This window comes from Ammospiza caudacuta, chromosome 4 (assembly GCF_027887145.1).
Source record: "Ammospiza caudacuta isolate bAmmCau1 chromosome 4, bAmmCau1.pri, whole genome shotgun sequence".
Lineage (NCBI taxonomy): Eukaryota > Metazoa > Chordata > Aves > Passeriformes > Passerellidae > Ammospiza > Ammospiza caudacuta.
Genome location: NC_080596.1, coordinates 60,925,447 through 60,944,375, shown reverse-complemented (window position 1 = coordinate 60,944,375; position 18,929 = coordinate 60,925,447). Strand labels below are relative to the sequence as shown.

Here is an 18,929-nt window from a genome sequence, read left to right as displayed (position 1 = left end):
ATAGGCAACTTGGTTCTGTTCTCACTCCTACAAATACCAGTCCTGAGGATGAAGCTGAGTGACCACAGACTGAACATAAGACCTGATTCCCAAATTTCCCATGGGAATGAAAGCTTCCCATAGCACAAGGCAAGCAATACATGGGGAGTGGCAGGCTTCATGAGCAGCCCTTCTGCAAAAATTAAATATACAGAACAACCTAGGATCCTGGCATCTTTTACCTGAAAGAAATTGAGTTTTGTCATCTTCCCTACTTCCCAGCCTTCTCCAGCATATCAGCTCTCACAGAGGAACGGAGAACATGTTCCTTCCACTGATTCTGATCAAACCATTTCTGTTGTACACATTTGTAAGATGCAATGGGCAACTTTACCTTTTTAACTTGCAGGATGAATTCTTTCTAGTTAAGTGAGACTGCATGCACAGCTGAGTGCAGACAAAATACAGGGCAACTTACCATTTAAAAAAAAATACCATGAATGCTATTTTCCTGAAAAATCAGAGAAGTAGTCTAACACAGGAATTGCACTGACTAAAGAGAACTCTTTAAAATATGCATGACCTGTCATTCCAGGTGTTCTTTGCATTTGAACATAAAAAACTGGCATTACATTCCCTGTTTATGACTTCACCTACCAGTGAAGAGCAAAACAGCTAAAGCCAACTGCAGAAGGATTATTAGTTTTCTTTAATTTCAGGAAAATGCTCATTCAGAGTTGGAAGAAAGTGATGGAGATTTTTTCACCTCTTACAGGAGAAAGGCTATTCTTTCCAGTGGTTTTTGATCCTCAGATTCTAATTCCTCCCCCATGTGGGTACAGGCTACACCACAGTGGATTTTTAGTCTCAGCTACACAATGAGTTTCCTTTTTATGTTTATCTCTCACACAGCCTTTAGAAAGTACCATGCACTATTTCAGGTTGCTACTTCTATGTAATTCTATTTCTAAATAATACTTCTGCTGAAACTAGAGACAAAAGATATAACTTTGTTGCTAAAAGAGATATTTAGATTTCAGTATTAGGTAACTCAAATCTAGAAAAAAGAAATGGGTAAATATTGCCTGTATATATTAATAAACATTCATTTGACACTAACTATTGATCCCAGAAAATTGTTTCCTGTACTGTTTCAAACAATATCTTTGGGAAAGGAAGAGTCTGAATGGGGAGCAGGCTCAGTGAGCACCAGTCAATAGGCAGCATTCTGTCATCCATCTTCCATCCAAGTGTCTTCCTCATCCAGCCCAGTGCAGATAATGCCATTCCACTCATGCAGGTCCATGGATGGCAAACAGCAGAGCACAGGTGGCTCAACACAGGCCAATTCAGATTTGCTCTGCAAGCACATGGCTACTGATCCCCCTCAATATAGAAAAAACCCAGCAAATAGTTCACAGAATAAGGGCCAAAATTAATTATCCTGTATAACTCACTGAGCAAGCTGAGACTCCCACAGGACCTCAGCTCAGCAGGACACCAATAAAGGAACCATCTGCTCTGACACTGCACATTTTGGGTCGGGTTCCTATAAATGACCATGTTTAAATAATTCGAAGTTCCTTGTTTGATGGTGCAATGTACCCTCTCATCTTCTTGTAAATCAAATAGTGCATAATTATTTGGTATGATCTTACCATCACTTCTCATTTGTCCGTTCAGGAGTGGGAAAAACTGAGTAAGACAGAGGTTTAAAAGAGGAAACCTTTAGCTGACTCACCTTTTCCAGTGCTGCTGCATGCAGCTCTCCAAACTGATTGCTGCTAAATTATTGCCATTCCTGCAATGTAGTGTCCAAACTTCTGCATTTTTAATTAAGTGAAATGAAAAGCAGATGAAACAGCTGGCCAAATGGTAACTGTGGTATCTGCACATCTTTAAACAATGCTTTGTAGTAGGAAGAATGGATGTCTTAAAAAATTAAAACCACAAGGGGCTACAGGATTTTAACTGAAATCTGTGACTTGTGAAGCAAAGCAGCAAAGTGCCAGCACAGAATCCATTTGCTGGATGAATTGCTTGAGTCCATTTTGAATTACTGTGCTTCAATGCAGGTAATATCCTTGCAAATGTCTGTTCTTCTCTGTGTCTGCAGCCCTTGTTTAGGAAATTATTAGTTCCAGCAGGAGGAAGAATGGGGCCAAATAACCTAATTAGCTTAAAGTGAAGCTTGAACACTTAAAATAAACCACACTTATCTGTGATAGAAAGAGATTGGACTGACAAAGGCTTAATTTCATGGAAAGTCACCATAGCCCCAAACAAAGTAGATTGCTTCACTAGGGTAACAAAGACTTATTATCATAGTATCACAGAATATTATTATTAATATCCTTATTATTAGCACCCTTCATGCATTATGATCTGACCTCAGACTGAACTGGCAGGCCCTGTATTTCACTGTCAGCAAGATAAAGCTCCAAGAAGTTCTCACAGTGGCTAATTCTTAAAGCATCCTTTTATCAATGTAACAGTTACCATGTTCAATATTTACAAGAGGTTTTGCATATCAAAATATCTTAATACTTGACAAGGCAGCTGATGGCTGGATAGCAGGTATATCTGTCTTCAGAAGTTCTGGCCAGGCATCAGGAAGAAGTGAAAGACACACAAAAGCAAAGCCCACATTTTGGAATCTCACTGGAACCTCCTGCTTGGGCAGCACTCAACAGCATCACTTGCAGGGACTATTTCCTTTGGCATCTGGGGTGTGCTTTCTAAAGCTGGGTTGGATGAAGTGCAATTCAGTTCCTGCTGTACTGCTACCTTACTGAGCAACTGAAGGCAGCTTTCCACAATAAAGTGTGAGTGTGGGCATTAATATTTCATCAAAACAAGGCATTTTATTTCTGGCTCCTGAAAAACAAGTAGTAACACACTATGAACCAGCTGGGGTAATCAATGGAGGCAGAGGAAAAGCACAGCAACTGTGACAAGCACTACAGTGTGTGAATGCCCTTTCCTAATAAAAGTGACGCAAAATACAAAATAATGAAAAAGATGTAGGAATAATGGATGTTTTCCAAACGTGTTAACTCTGGAGATCGCAATATAAATCAGTATTTTGCAGAATTTACAATCATGCTCAGTTAAAGTTCCCAGAGCCAGCCAGCATCAGTGCACTCCTGCACCTGCACAGACACACTGCTCCCTCCTCCTTTTCACAGCCAGGATGCACCCAAGGCTCCTGCAGCCCAGACCACAACTATTCTGAGCCACTGTGAGGAAGTGCTGTCCTGGCAGCGCCAGCACTGCTGGCCTGGCACTCCACACACTTCTCCCTGTGGCAGGGGTCTGGCAGCACAGGGTGCAGCCTGCATCCTCCATCCTCTAAACTCAGATATTTTTGTGCGCACAATGCCCATGCAGTGCCCTAAAGAAACTGGCTGTGGACACGACCAGTAAAGCTACTCAAGCTAAGCTACAAGTTTTTACTTAAAAGCAGCAATTGAAGGATGCTATTTTACAGATACTAGCTCCTACAGCAGTACACTGAATGTCCTGCTCTAGTTGGGCCTATAAAAAGAAAAAGGAAATTTTTTTTAAAATATCCCAGTAGTAAAGAAACACAGCAAATCTACCCCCTAATTTTTGTAAAATTAATTTCTAGGAAGTCTATGACACTACATTTCCTGAAATTCCAAAGGAAACAGTCACACAAGGGAGATATTCTTTTAGAACTTGCCACTGCACACTGAAGAAATAGGTTATACATAAAAGTAAAAGTGATTTAATAGATTTGTTTCACAGTTTGGGTTAAAAGAAAATCAAATCACCAACAAAAGGTAAAAAGAAAATTAGGAGGTGGCCTGGCTAATTAAAAATCCATGTATTTCAGTGATCTCAAATGTTCTATGAAATTTTGATCATAAAAACTATCACAGCTCTTTTCCATATATTTTCCAGTCATCGCAAACTACTTACTAGGCCGTGCTAACTAGTAAAATATCTGTGATTTTAAAAAAAAATTGTGCTTTTGTATCAATGGGGAAAATGCCATTGCTAAGATGTTTACCTTATTTTATTTCTGCAGGTTTTATTCTTTCCCATGCAGCTGATTTCTCCCCATAGGATATCGACCTTTATTACTTGCTGACAACATGTCTGGCAAATAGCTTTCTGCTGTGGTAGCTGAGGTTGAGCCATCTGTTTTTTCTCCAGAGAGCCATGCCTTATTCATAATGGCATTTTTGTGTTTCACTCCCTGGGCAATCGCACCTGCAGGCTGGTTCCCCATTATCTGAGCCCAGAATTTATCATCGGGTTCCGATCCCGCCCCTCCGCAGCCCAGAGCACAGCACGGTCCAGGGGCACCACAGCATCCTTCATCCCTGGCAGCAGAGCCCAGGGGCTGCCCCAGGGATCAGGGCAGGCTGGGAACAGCCCATGGGTCTGAGCTGGAGGGGACAGCTGGAGGTATCTGAGGAGGGAAGGAGAACAGGAACTCTGCATGTCCCAGTGTGCTGCTGTATGTTTTTATGGAAACAGGATGCTCTATGCACTGAGGCTGATTTCAACTGTGGCCTCCCAGATAATTGTACAAGAGGCCCATATCCTCTTTCATTGGGATTTAATTAAAGCTCATATGATTTATATAAAAAAAATAACCTCTGAGTTCACAAAGATCAATCAAAGAGCTACTTGCATTTTGCTGTTCATAATAGTTTTCTTTCGTGGCCATATTTTCATTGGTCTTTTTTCTGTGTGAGTGGGAGAGAGAAAAGGACCAGGAAACTTGATTTGAACTGTTACATATATCCCCTGTTATATCAGGATAACATATTATCAGAATTCTGAGTCACCATTTCATTGCATAATAAATTACTTAACTAAAAGAAAATCTCAGTATCTTCCATGTTCTTTTCATTAATGCCAAAAGCAAAAACTATGCTTTTAATTGTTTCATGGCATTTATTTTAATCCAAGATCATAAAGGAAATTCACTGGAATAATATTTTTAACTACTCTACCTAACTGGCTGCAGTAATTGCATATTTGACTTTTGTTCCCATACAAGCATGGAGAGGTTATGTTGTCTGGGAGAGGCTGAAATCTCTTGCGTGTTTAGTTTAGCAGCAGACTGTCACAAATGCAATTGCAATTGATCAGCTCTGTTCTTAACAGGATTCCTGCAGTTAATGGAAATTACTATAAAGAGCTTCAGGGCATAGGAATAATTGGATCACTAAAAAAAAAAAAAAAAAAAAAAAAAAAGAATTGGAGGGGAAAAAAGGTAGGACAAGATCAACATAACAACTTTTTTTTAAAACATCCAACAATTTGCAAAGATTATCATAACATAGAGTAAGATACACCATGATGAAATCAAAATCTTTTATTTTTGTAAGCCCCATGCCCCTCTTAAACAATGGGAAAGAAATGCATAATGAAAAACATGAAACTGTCAGCTTGTCTAAACTAACAATCAACTGTTCATCTCTGGAAGGAATCATTTAAACATCTGTATCTTCTGCCAAGAATAAGAGATTTCACTGAACTAAAACCAGTGAAAAAACTTTTACTGACCTGGCAGTTTTTGGGGTGGTTTTCTCTCAGCTCTCAGTGCAAGGCTGTGATCCTCTCTGGGCTTGCTACTGTGACAGAAGAACCAGCACACAGGTTTGGGGTGAGGGGAGAGCTGTGGGGGCCACCCATCCCTGGCTGAGAGTCACCAGATGCTGACCCAATCCTCCTGTTCCCTTTGGCACCTGCCACACGACCCTCTGGCTGTCCCTTAGCCTGTGAAACATCTGTGGAGGAAGGCAGCATCTGCAAGAGAAAATAGCATTTTAACAAATTCAAGACTGATTAAGTTTTCCAATGCTGCTCGTTTTGGATTAGTGGAAGCCATTTGGATGAGTTCAGTAAAAGAAGTATTCACAGAAATTACCTGTAAATAAACTACATTCAGCAAAATAAGGGAAAAGATAACATACTAATTATTTCAGATGTTGAGCATTCCTGCACCTCTCAAATAAAGAATCCTATATTCAACAAGTCATCCTCAAAACAAAACAAAAAAGATCTCTAAGCTTTAGCTACAGCTGAAAATTTGCCTTGGGCCATTAAGAAAACATAGATTAAAACTAGAAAAAAATACCTAGTTTTAAAAATTATCTCAGTTCTCCTGAAGGATTTAAAAATTTCTAACAGGATTCTTTTACAAACATATTTTTTCACTCCACACTGCACAACTAATTTAGGTTTGTCTACCTATGAATGTTCAAAAAAGTAAAGCTGAACAGTCTCTAGAAGTTGACTGCATGAACTCTTATCCAGACCCTACTATTCAAAACAAAAAATAAAATAATTAATTCAGTTGATTATTTCACATCCAAATCAACTTTAACACCAGAGCAAACTATCCTTTTAGAATATTGTCACTGAGCTGCAGACAAATTTAAGAGAGAAATGGCAGTTTAATTATGCACATTTTCATAACAGTTGCAAGCAAATCTCCCTGAATACCAATGACTACTACAATGCAGTACATTTTATCATTCAAAGCCAAATTTATTATACCTACCATATCACTGTTGCATTGTTTCTTGAGATTGCAAGCCTTGTCATTTCAGCCTTTCAGTTTTTGAAGATTTATTTATTTCTTTCTAAAATTATTTTACCTCATTATGCATTAACATCTCATTGCCATTAGGCCTCCTGCAAAAGCTCCAGAAATGCAATACATATATATGCCAGGTCAGGAAGAATTACTTAAAAGAAAAACCATTTTTACTTAAAATAATATACAATTTTTACTTAAAATAATATATTGTTTTGCTTTGTGCATCTTTACTGAGTCTTAGCTACATCACTTGTGTCCATTAAAAAACCAAAAAAATCAAAGGACTCTGAAATGCAATAGCAGTGTAAGATTGCTCTGAAATGACCCAACAGAAAGATGAGCATATATTGACAAGTTTCTGCATCTAAATATAGTTCTATTATGACATAAAGAAGAACACATGGTGTTTTTGTTGTTGCCATTTCACTCCTGTTCTTGGCTCCCCACCATGAGCAGAGGGAACCAGTTCTGATGAATTGTGGCCACTGGTCCCCTTAAAGTGCCCAACACAAGCACATGTGGCCAGCTGAGACACTGCCCAGCAGCAGCTCCCACCTGGATCCTTGATTTCAGGCTGAAAAACAGGCCAGGGAACAAGGCAGGCACATCAGGAATGGAAGGAACACTCACATTGGTCAGTTTGGGGCACAGAATTTAGATTGCTGCTCTTCCCTAAAATGTTTGTTTTCTCTATGCTGATTACAGAGGGGGCCTGTGATGCCATCTGGATATTGCATTTATTTAGGCAAGGTGGCATGAATACCCAAACATGTCCTAGCTTTGCAGGCATAGATCAGCTGGAAAATGAAAGCTTTACATTTGGACGTTCCCCTCTAGACACAGGAGCCCAAGGCAGCTCCAGAAGTCCTTGGTTTCTAACCAAGGTTACAAGTGCAGTATCTCTCCCCATCACTCAAAAAAATGCCAGCTGGCTTAAAGCAATGAAAGGTCAGCCCTGAAATGTTTTGAGGCATGAAGATATCAGATCTAAAAATATTTGATGAGAATTTCCTCACTACAGGAAGCACAGTTAGAGGCATTTGTGGTGATAGATGAGAGTGAGCAGGAGCAGAACAAGTTCTGGAGCTCAATGACCCATGAAAAGGCAAATCACTGATCTGCTCATAGGCAGGGGAGTTGGTAAAGCTGCCAGAAAAAAACACAACACCAAATGAAAGCTGTGACACTGGCACAAGTCATTTCTAGAAAAATAACCTCCTTGCAGGGTCATTCCTTCAACTCTTTAACCCACAAACATTTTGCCTCTTGAATTAGCAAATTCTTCTGCTGCCAAAGTAGTGACACTCAGCAGAAAGCAGGGTTAATGCAACCCCAGTGAGTGAAGATGCTACTCCCTTAATGAAGATTTCACAGTATAGTCTGCACTATATTGGAAAATTGGTATGATTCTCAAAAGACTCATCTCTGCTGTGTCATAACACTGGCACTAAAGCTTACATCTCCTATAGCACTAAGGATGCAGCTAAGCAAAAGTTCTGTGTTTTGTCTCAATGCTCAGACATTAACTTGTCCTTTTTCAGGTTGCTTCTTTTTTATTATTGTTTTTTTACTATATTTATTCTATTTTCCTATATTTTTTTGCTTTCCTTTCAATTTTCCACAAAATATCCTACCTAGGAAGAAATGAAAATATTGTGATATTTGACCAAACTGAGAAGAGTGTAAACTTGCATAATGACAAGTTCTAGGAAGGATTACTATTGAAACCAAAAAACATCAGCTTACCCCAACACTACAAAAAAAAAAATAAAACAGTGGTGTCAGAGAGAAGATGAAAATCTTTTAATTTATCTGTATATTTTTAATTGTACATTTTATGATAACCTAAATTCTATAATTTATCAGAAAATAAAGGAAGGTTAGTTTTTAAAGCTTTTTTGTTTTAGTCATGGCTATTCCTGTACTGGCATGTGCTGCTCTAGAGAAACACATGCTGTTGTCCATGAACTGCAGCAAAAAAAAATTGCTAAAATATCTGTATTATGCAGTCAGGAAATAGATCTAAATCTTATCAGCTAAACCAAATTTTACTTTCAAAGGGCACTAACCTTGAGTAAGAACCTTCTCCTCAGCCAGCACAAATTCTTGACATCCTCTCTATCCAAACAACCACTTATGTAATTATTTAACAGCTTTATCAGGTATTTTATTGCAAAGGCCAGGCTGCCCCTAACTTTTTTAAACCTGTATTTCATGTCTCTCAGTATTTGTAATAATTTCTCTAAAAGTCAAAAATAACATATCTCTCAGCAATGGAGTTCACCCTTCTTTAAAAAAAAATTACTAAATAACTAATTCCACTCCTTCATCCACTTGCAATTCCAATGATTCAAGGCATGTTTTTGTAACGTCAGGTAAAAAAAAAAACCTTTCTGCAAAGAAAACTTGGTCTTGAAAGATTCCTTGCTCTTGATCAGCCTTGTCCCAAAAAGGCTGAAAGCCCAAAGTTAAATTCTTTCTCCCTTCTGAGGGTGGTATTTATCAAACCAAAGTCTATCTCCCCCTGGCCCTCTTGACCACCACTGGAGCCCAACTTCCACAGCTCTTCCGACCTTATCCCAGAATCCCAGCATGGGTCAGGCTGGAAGGGACCACACGGGGTCATCTGCTCCACCCTCCCAGCTCAAGCAGGGCCATCCCAGAGCACATGGCACAGAATTGTGTCCAGATGGTTCTTGAAGATCTCCAGTGAGGGAGACTCCACTCCCTCTCTGGGCAGCCTGTCAGTGCTCAGTCATCTGCACTTATCTGAAGCAGGTACATAAAATGGGCAGCATAATTCCTTGGCAGGATGTTTTTCTCTGGTTTAACTATGAAAATAAATAGATAAACTACCACAGATGACTGTCAGAAGTACAGACATCATATAGGAAATGTATCTCACCCTCAGTGACAGAAAAGCCTCTGGCCTTCACAGCCACACACAAACCATTTTAAGGAAAACATCAGAGAATTTATTTCAGGCCTATTATCTTCAAATACAGTTCACTGAAAACTTGCAAAATAATGAGTAGAAATACAAACCAATAAACAAACAAAAAGCATTGTTCTATCAAAACATATCTCAGAAGAAATCCCTTGACAGAAAGAAGAATTAAGCTATGCTGTTCTGAGCATTTAATCCCTATTCTGTAAAACAATTCACTGCACTGGACACATTCCTTGCCTGGAGCTTTCCATCCATAACGTTTAAGATGACTGCATGAAAAGCATTAAAAAGCACTACCATTTATCCCTACATCCCTTGCACAAATTCCCTTTCAGCCCCAAGAAATGAGGGCAAACAGCCACAATAGTTTCAGATCCACTATGGAAAGAAAATATAAAATATATATCATCAGGTCAAAGTGCTCCAGCACAAGAGAAATTGGATGAGCAGCATTTTCCATTACAGACATCCAGACAGAGGCAGTTTGCTCAATCATTTGAAGGAAAGAATTAAACATACTCTTTTTTCTTCTCACCTAGCCCAAAAGAGAGAGAAAAGGCCCTAAATATTGCACAACAGTAGTGGCTGGGCTGAGTCCACATGAAAGGGGAGCCAAGCTCACTTGCTCCTCTGCGTGGCTCTCTGATCCACCAAAAGCAGCATGGACACTGCCTCCTGTTCAAACCAGCCAGACCGGGTAAATCCTGGCCCTTAAACTGCAAGAAGACACCTAAACTCAGGAAAAAAATCAAGCCTCCTCTTTCACATGTCCTATTACTCATCTGGAACATCTCCTCTTGCTTCCTACTTTTACCATCCCAAGTAAAGCAGCTGTAGCAAAGCCAAGTCTTTTATTGTTAGATGTTTTGTGAACATGAATGTCCAAGATCAGTTGATGAATGCTATCCTGTGCTCTCTTCACTGGGAGAGGCAGAAAAACAATAACTGTTAATAATGTCCACAAATTAATTCTACAAAGGCAAGAAAAAAGAGATGAGGCCAAGGTTCTTCCAATTAAAAAAAAATCAGCATTGAAAAGGAGGTGATTAAAATGGGACATGACAAAAGGCCAAACGTGGACACACATTTTGTGTCTGACATTGGGGATGTGACTCCCAGCCAGGACACTGTGCCCAGTGCCCCATGTACCTGCTGGAGGCAGCCCTTGTCCCAGCAATGTGTCCTCTTCAGCCACATGCTTTTTGTTTTCCAGACACAAAACAAGACAAGGTTTTAAAATATTCCTATTGCCAAAATTTATTATCGCTCCACTCCAATGGGCTGCAATGGTTTTTCAAGTCTTTTAAAGAGAGAATATATTACAAAGCCTTAGAAATTACCTTCTTCATGCCTCCAAAAATTTCAAGTTCATATTAGACATACATTGTCATTTCCATGCCTGCCCAAAAGATGACCTTTTTCAAAGCTGAGAGTCAGCATTTATTCACCATCCCACACAGAATTTTTGCTTTCACCAAAGTGACATAGATGCTGGATGAAAAAGAATTGAAATAAAACCCCTTCCTTGCAATCATATATGTTTATGATGATAAAAAACAACTAAAATTAAATTAAATTATACTAAATTGCTTAATTAAGCTAAATTACAAATAAATAGCTTCATGGTGTACAGTTTTATCATGAGGGAAAGTAATTCAAAACCTAGTCCTCTTTACAGTGACTTATTAAGATAAGGAAAACTGTCTTGTGTGAACATAATACTCTAGCATGTATCTGACCTCAATGAAGAGTGCACCGCTCAAACAAAATTACGAGATACTACATGATTCAAGCAAATTTTATTTTTCACTAACAAACATTTGAATGTAACACTGAGCTGTGAAAATAATTAAGAATGACAAGCCTCAAATTTATGCAGCTCTGTTGAACTGAACTGATGGAAGTCTTGAGTTAGTCAGCAAAATAAAGTCACAGGGACAACAGAGATTTATCATGTCTGAGAGCAGAGCCTTGAAAGTCTGAAGAGAAGCTCCAAAGACAGTGGGCTTTGCATAATACCATCTTTGTGGTTTAGTATTTTAATTGGGATTAAAATTTGGGAGAAAATACTTCTGGCAAACAGAAGGAAATGACTAACCATCCATCATGTCCTGAATGAGCAAAGAACTGGATTTTGCCTTGGTCTGTGAGCAGGAGTAACTTGGTGGTGCCCATAAGTGCCCCACCAAAGCTGGGGCATCCCAGCACCCAGCTGAAGCAGCTCTATCCCCTCCACTTGCAATTTCATGTACAGACCAAAAAAAAAAAAAAAAAAAAAAGAGTTCTTGATAGAACTATGAACCAATAATTTTTTCTCTGAGAACATGACTCAAAGATTTTTACTGAAGTACAAAAGGTCAGGCCCTGAATTGAGTACAGAGTCCTCTTTCCCTTCAAAAGGCTCTGGATCAGTTCTTCATTCATCAGGGCAAACTTTGAGCTGAAATTCATCAGTAAGTCAAGGCACAGAGGTTTGCTGCCAATGTGTGACAGGGCTCCACTTGTTACTGGGTCCAGTAATGAATAAAGACAATTGCAAATCTTTAATTTAAGAAGGAAAATAAAACAAAAACCTCCCCAAAAAACAGCAATCCAGCAGGTTTTGTATAGTAGAATTCTAATATTATGAATGCTGTAGGAGTGAAAAACTGAGGGGAAGGAAGGAATGAGCTTTCAAAGGAATTTTATGTAAGTGCGTGTTTGGTATAGCTCTGGAATATTAGATGTGAAGTCCAGGGAGAATAAGAATTGAAAGCAAGAAATAAAATTTCCAAGATGAAAAGTTAGTTCACTTAAACATATGTCCACAGAATTCAGTACAAGATCTTTTAAACCAAAGGAATGTGTCACATGAATATGAAACAGTCTCTCTCCTTTTTTTTTTTTTTAATTTTTATTGTAATCATCATTAAATTAGTAGTGGTGAAACTTGGACATTTTTTCATTGAAAGTGTCTTCCATTGGAAACCTGATAGAATAGACATTTTTCATGAGAACACGCAACTCTTCCTTGATAGGAAAGTTTCCCCCTGTCGTATGTGGAAGGATTTATCACAGACCAGAGGAGCCTTCAGGTCAGTGTGAGCACACCCAGCAAGAGCCAGTCTGTTCCTCGCATGACAAAAGCCCCAGGCTTGAATCCTATTTGGGCCTGAGCCTAAGGGGCCACTGCAGTGCTAGACACCATGGAAGGGGCTTGTGCTCCACTTAATATGGACAGCTAAATATTTGTCAAAGCAGGGGATTTAATGTGGGGCTCTATGCTGCAGATAAGTTCACTGGCTATCAGAATAAATATTTAATCTAATTCTCTCTTGCTGAACCTAGAAGTTGAACCTGCTAAGTTTTGTGGTAATTGAACATTTAGGGAGACAGTGTGAGTGTGAACAGTATTTTGATATTTATTGCGTTGGCAAGCTTTATTAATGCTTATCTATCACAGCAGTGTCTGAGAAAAGCCTGAAGGCAGGGGAGTACTATCTCCCTTCTGACAGATGAGTGCCATAGCTTGGGTGAGGCACTGCTGGACCCACACTTGAGGTATTCAAGGAGACACAGCCAGACTCAGAGTCCTGTCCCATCCTGCAGCCAGGAATCAATCCACCTTCTCCTTAACATGCAGTTAAATTGCTTTTTGCTACAAAAACAAGCAGGACTGAGTGATAGCTTGCAAGACATAGTAACACTGTAAGAATAAGCACTATCAACACGATACAGAATGCCACTCGGTGTGTAAAAGTGCAAAATCATCACAAAAATAAGCCTGTGGATTTACTATACTATATGCCAATTTTGATCATCTTCTGCTGGTGAAAATGTCAAGTGTCATTAAGATAAATTCTTTTTATGTATTCATTTTGCAGTGCATTGTGTCAGCTGAAGTACAATATATAGTATGAACCAATATTCTGTGTGTTGTTTTGACAAGCACACAAAATTATACAAATGTGTAGTACACAGTACTCCTTTCCCATATCCCACTTTTAACCAAAAAGATTCTACTCAAGTGTACTTGACACAAACATTATCAAATATTGTCTGGGTACTTTTACAGGCTTTAAAAAAAAAAACACGAAACAGACATCAAAAGGAAAAAGAACTTCTTGATGGACACTGAAGTACTGCAAGGGAATTCCTGTTTTTTCAGGTTGCCAGATTGAGATTCCTGTCCTTAAGAAAGTCCTCAAGTAGGTGTAACTCCAAAATTAGGAAGTTTATTCCCAGTATCCAAGATATTAATAACAATATTGAATATAACCAGGTGTGAAACTTCCTTTCCCACTTTTGCTTTGCCAGAGAAACACAAGTGACCAACTCCCTTTTGAATACAAATGTTCACTGAGTTAAGTCTTTAAATATTCACAGTTGACCTTTTTTTCCCAGACTTCTTCAGAAATCTGAAACAATGCATTATGCAGAAAAGAAATGCAAAATTTATATTTAAAATGTAATTGGGTAATACATGCTGCATTATCCATCAGATACTTAGTCAAAATACCAGGGGAGTGTTTCTTGCATGGAACACTGATGCACTTTGCTTTAAGCTCCTGAAATTTAGACCCTGCCAACAGCAACAGTAAAATGGCCAACTCCATGATTTGTCTGAAGCAATACTTACATTAAGCAATTAAATATGTTTTACAATTGCACATTAAGTCTCCCTAAACACTTTGAAAACCACCACTTAATTCAATAGTGTACACATGAGGATACTGCAAGGAAGTAGGAGCACTTACCACTTGATTACACATTGGTGTAAAAGCAACCATGTACTCTGCCAGGGTCATGTCATTCACCAGGCTCTTCATCTCTTCATCCAATGCAGAGTTAATAAATCCTTGCCTGTGGAATTCATCATGCATCCTCCTAATGAAGCTGTTCCTTTCCTGGCACTTTTGGGTGAGGCAAGCCAGCTTAGCCTGTGTGGCATGAACACACAAACATCCCATGGCTCTGTCATTTCACTCCCTTCTGAGACTGCAAGATTACATTTTGTGTCTAATCTGTAATTCCACATTTTGACCCAAAGCTACAGACTATATTTCTATGTCTCTACATTATTAGATGCCTCCACAGCTTCAATATATATGCACAGATAAACTGGAAAGAGATGTTCCCTTTCCATGTGCAAGGGTCCCCCTTTTGAGAGGCTGAAAGTCACCTTGCAATGATGTCAGTGAGCCCTTGCTCACTAAGGAAAAGGCAGCAGCACCCAGAAAAACAGGGACAGTTGTAGAGGAAGGCACAGAGCCTGTAAGCAAAGGGATTCCCCTGTGCAGGTCCTGAATCAGGCTTCAGGGAAACACAGTACCTTCAGAGGAGCTAATGTCAACTTCACTTCAGACTTGCTCTTCTGCAGCTCTTTCTCCTGAAAGGTTGAATTATATCCTGCATCAATTTATTAAAAAATTACTTTGAAATACTCCAGTGGTTTTTTGATATGTGTTTTAGACCTGACTCTGAGGTGTACACTTTGCACACCTGTGTGACCCTGTATCACAAACAGGATGAATCAGTGCAAGGCACTGGCTGCACACAAATAGGCTCCAGCATACAAACACTGCCCTACATTAGCATTAGTCTAAAAATTATCAAAGGCTTTTGGATGTTCTTAGATGGAGCCTTAGATCAGTGAGGTTATTTGATCAAAGCAGCATCACAGTAGACTTGGTATCCTTCATTATGCACTCAGGTTCATATTTACTCTGTGAATCTTCCAAAATATTCGTTGGGGAAAAATTTTCCTTTTCCTTATCAATATTATAACTTAGAGAAAAGAGAAAGGATTTTCTGCATGTATATTCTACTCTGGAAGGAAACATCAACAGCCTTTTACTCTGACACAGATGATACGTGTCTCTATTAGGAGGTGAAGCAGGGTGGGCCAGATTACTTAGTCTGTACCTTATGATTAAAATCTATTGATGGTAACCCTCCTTTCTGATTATGCAGAAAAAACACAGTATCTTGCCACAAAAAATCCATTACCATTATGAATAAATACAGTACTTTTGACAATAAAGTACAGACTCCTTTGCATTTATCTTGCCTGACAATTTATATTTCTATAAAGTTTACAGTAAGCATATTATATTCATCATTAAAAAACCCTCCTTTATGAGAAATCAATTATGCTGGAAAAGGTCACATTGTCCTCAGCTAATAAGTTGTGGGCTTGGGAGGAATCAGAGCAGGCAGGACAGGGGAAACTCTTGATGAGGCAGGCAGCAACACATCTTGCTGATGCAAGAGAACAATTAAGATTTGTCCATTTATATGGAAAGCACATCTCACCCTTTACTCACTTACCACCTGATGTGACACTACACAACAGTTTCATTTTACCAGCACTGCTCTTCTAAGAGGCCTCCCCCAACCCATGCCTGGACAAGCCACTAACCCTCTTCACAGGACTGGTTTAGAGCAAACCACAGCACAGGATGAGGCTAGGAAAAACAAAACAGAGCTACCACCACCAAAAAAACAGACAAAAAACAACAAAACAGAAACAAAAGTTGTAGAAAGATGGGTTTACTGTGGAGAAAGTAGAATGAAACCTGTTCCCAGTAGGGAGAAGACAATAATCTCTTGTATTGCAGAGTAGAAGCATGTTCTACTCGTTGTGTCAGGCTATGAAGAACAAAGAGCACTATTGAGAACATGCCATTTAGTGGCTGTTTCAGAGCCTGGTGGGCAATTCCAATTTGGCTCACACTGTAGCTATTATCCTATTCCAAAATATAGTTCCCAATAAGAAACAAAATCTAAGGGAAAGAAGTCCTAGGAGGAATTTGTTTCCACCCAAGAGTTCAGTAGCTGTAGTCACACTTACAGCAGCAGCTTTGCTGTAACACTGTAAGGCAGCAGCTTTGCAAATCTTAATGTACCTGCTCTGGTTTGCCAGGTGAAAAATAATGCACAAATGTAGAAACTGCTTGTCTCAGTGCATTTGTGAATACATGGGGCTTCTCATCAGAATAACTATGACAAAAATCCAAACCACACACCTTTCTGAAAATACTGAAACTCTTTATGTGCAACCCCAGCAGATGAACCATAACAGTTAGGAAAACTCTATCAAAATTCTACTATTAGCTTGGAGTTTCATAATCTGATATAGTGGAAAAAGAGAGTTGTGAATGTTAAAAAATCCTGACAATTTAAGCCAAGGAGGTGGCTCTATAAAGAATTTCAGCATCATTGTGCTTGCATTACACTCTGGGAATTAATCAGAGCAGAGACTGAATTTTCATGATCATCTATCATTTTTCCATAACATGGATCACTTAGGTAGTTTACATCTTTTCCCTATTTCTCTGAAGTTAGGAGTACTTGTATATGCCTGGAAACCATTTAACTATCCTCAGATTCATTCCCAGGAAAGAAGACTATTTTGTTTCTCCCCTTTGAAAAGAGAGATGTAGAATCTGACATCTAAGCTCACATTTAAGCACAAAGAGAACAATTTTATACCTTTTCACGTAGCTGAGCCTGAAGGAGTTCCACTTCATTCTGCAAGTCATGAAACTGATTTTGTAAAGCAGCCTGGTCCCTGAGCTGGGCTTTCAAAGTCAACACTTGCTGCTCTAATCTCTTACTGGCTATTTTATTCACCTCTTTTTCCTGGGCATCCTTCAATGTGTGCACAGGCTAGAGAGAAAATACACAGCTTTTCAATTTAGGTGTATAAAACAACAAAAATATTCTTAATCATGTCTTATACCACCGCAAAAATTCCCAATCAATATAACTACTTACCTTGTACATCAAAAAGAAGCAAGCTGTTAAAAAATGCATAATCTCAAAACTTCATGAACATATTAACACTTATATTCTTGCACTAATCTTAAACTCTTTATATGTAAAGAGTACTTGAGCCCTGTGAGAAGAGGTATAGAAATGGACTTCTACAACATTTCTTCAAGGTAAATATATGTATTGTAATGATTTAATAAATGGGGAAACTGGGCAAAGACAGATGAAGTGACCAATCTGTGGTCACATAGCGAGTAAGGAAAAAACTCAGATGTTCCCAGTCTCCTGCTTCAACAAGAAGTAATATGTCCCTTGTTTTTCTATGTATATTTATCTCAGAGAGATAATTCCCCTCTCCCAAATATTTATTTGTTGTGGAAGATCATTAATAAACTAATTAGATCTTAAGTAAAAATTTCTAAAAATAAAATTTGTTACATTAAATGTAATAATCATGATACAGAGCAAGTGGAAAGAGAAGCTTCTGAATTTAACTCCTCCTCCCCCACCCTTAAATTTCTTTTCTCCCCGATTTCATGCACTTAGATTGAAAGGATTAGTGAGAGCTTTAGATTGAGGGTCAGCATCATAAGGTCAGCTCCTACAAGTGACGCTGCCTGATGAAACATATAGATTTAGAATGAGGCAAATCTGAAGGAGAAGGAAATATCCTGAAAAACACTTATGCTATTATATGTATTTATTAAAATATAATAAAAGAAAATACTGAGTTGATACACAGCTGGTCAAGATTTCTGACAATGTAAGTATCAGTATATAAGCAAGTCTAAAAGATTAAGCTAAAAATGATAGTCTGACCCATGATATACTGTGGCAAAACTGTATCACTTTCTGGCAAAACAGAATGATGGTTTGATTTTAATGGTTACAAACATTGATACAACTGAGAGAGAAGTTCGTACTCAGCCCTGATGCACAACACCACAGTAAAATTTTCCCAGCCTTTATGGCTTTGGCACCCCTGACTACAACACACTGAAGGCACCATTCCACAGGGAACAGCAAACTGAGCTGGCAGATCCCATTGCAGCCCATCAGTGCAACACAGATTAAACCAGAAATACGTCACTGTCACAGGGCTCCTCCTCCTGAAGCCAGTCCTCTGTGCACAGCACTGGAGCAGGTTGGATGCCTTGTACTAAACTTTTTGGCTCCCTCTTGTGTCAAGAGAACAATAGGAACAGCTGGACACATCACCATGGATTAGACCAGGGCTAAAAAGGGACAAAAGCCTGAGGATGAGTCCATGACATGGTACTTCCCTTATCTTCTCTCCCTCATTAAAAGTATGTTAAAGCCAAAAGGGAAACGCTCCCTAACTGAAGATGCTTTATGGAAAAAAAGGTGGGGAAATAAAACAACTGTGTGGAGGTTAGAGACAGAGAGAAGTTCCCTCTTTCCTTTTGCATTTGGCTGAACCACCAGCAGTTTTCTGTAGTTCCCACACACAAATGAGGCATACAAGATTTATGATGAGCCCTCTGTCAGATGTCCCAGTTTGCAGTGACCATGGGTTATGTAGTCAAGCTCCAGAAGGATGAAGGATGCGGCAGCTGGGACTGGAAATCAACCAAAGGATAACTAAGCCTAAAACACAGCATTTATTCTTGTAAAACGTGGCAAGATCACTACTTTTTG

At 39.0% G+C, this 18,929-nt stretch overlaps 1 protein-coding gene across 3 annotated transcripts in view; it reads right to left on the bottom strand.

Annotated features, from left to right (window-relative positions):
* Positions 1–18,929, bottom strand: part of C4H4orf50 (chromosome 4 C4orf50 homolog) — a 67,497-nt gene that overhangs the window by 41,595 nt on the left and 6,973 nt on the right. The window contains exons 4-7 of one of the 3 annotated variants that reach the window (XM_058804228.1): positions 16,989–17,165; positions 14,252–14,434; positions 5,527–5,769; positions 5,056–5,185 (exon numbers count right to left, since the gene is read on the bottom strand). In XM_058804228.1, the coding sequence (XP_058660211.1) occupies positions 5,560–5,769; positions 14,252–14,434; positions 16,989–17,165 (570 nt within the window). In that variant the 3' untranslated portion in view covers positions 5,056–5,185; positions 5,527–5,559. Of the gene's footprint in view, positions 1–5,055; positions 5,186–5,526; positions 5,770–14,251; positions 14,435–16,988; positions 17,166–18,929 lie in introns of those variants that run through there. The other 2 variants (XM_058804227.1, XM_058804229.1) reach the window with 2 other exon arrangements.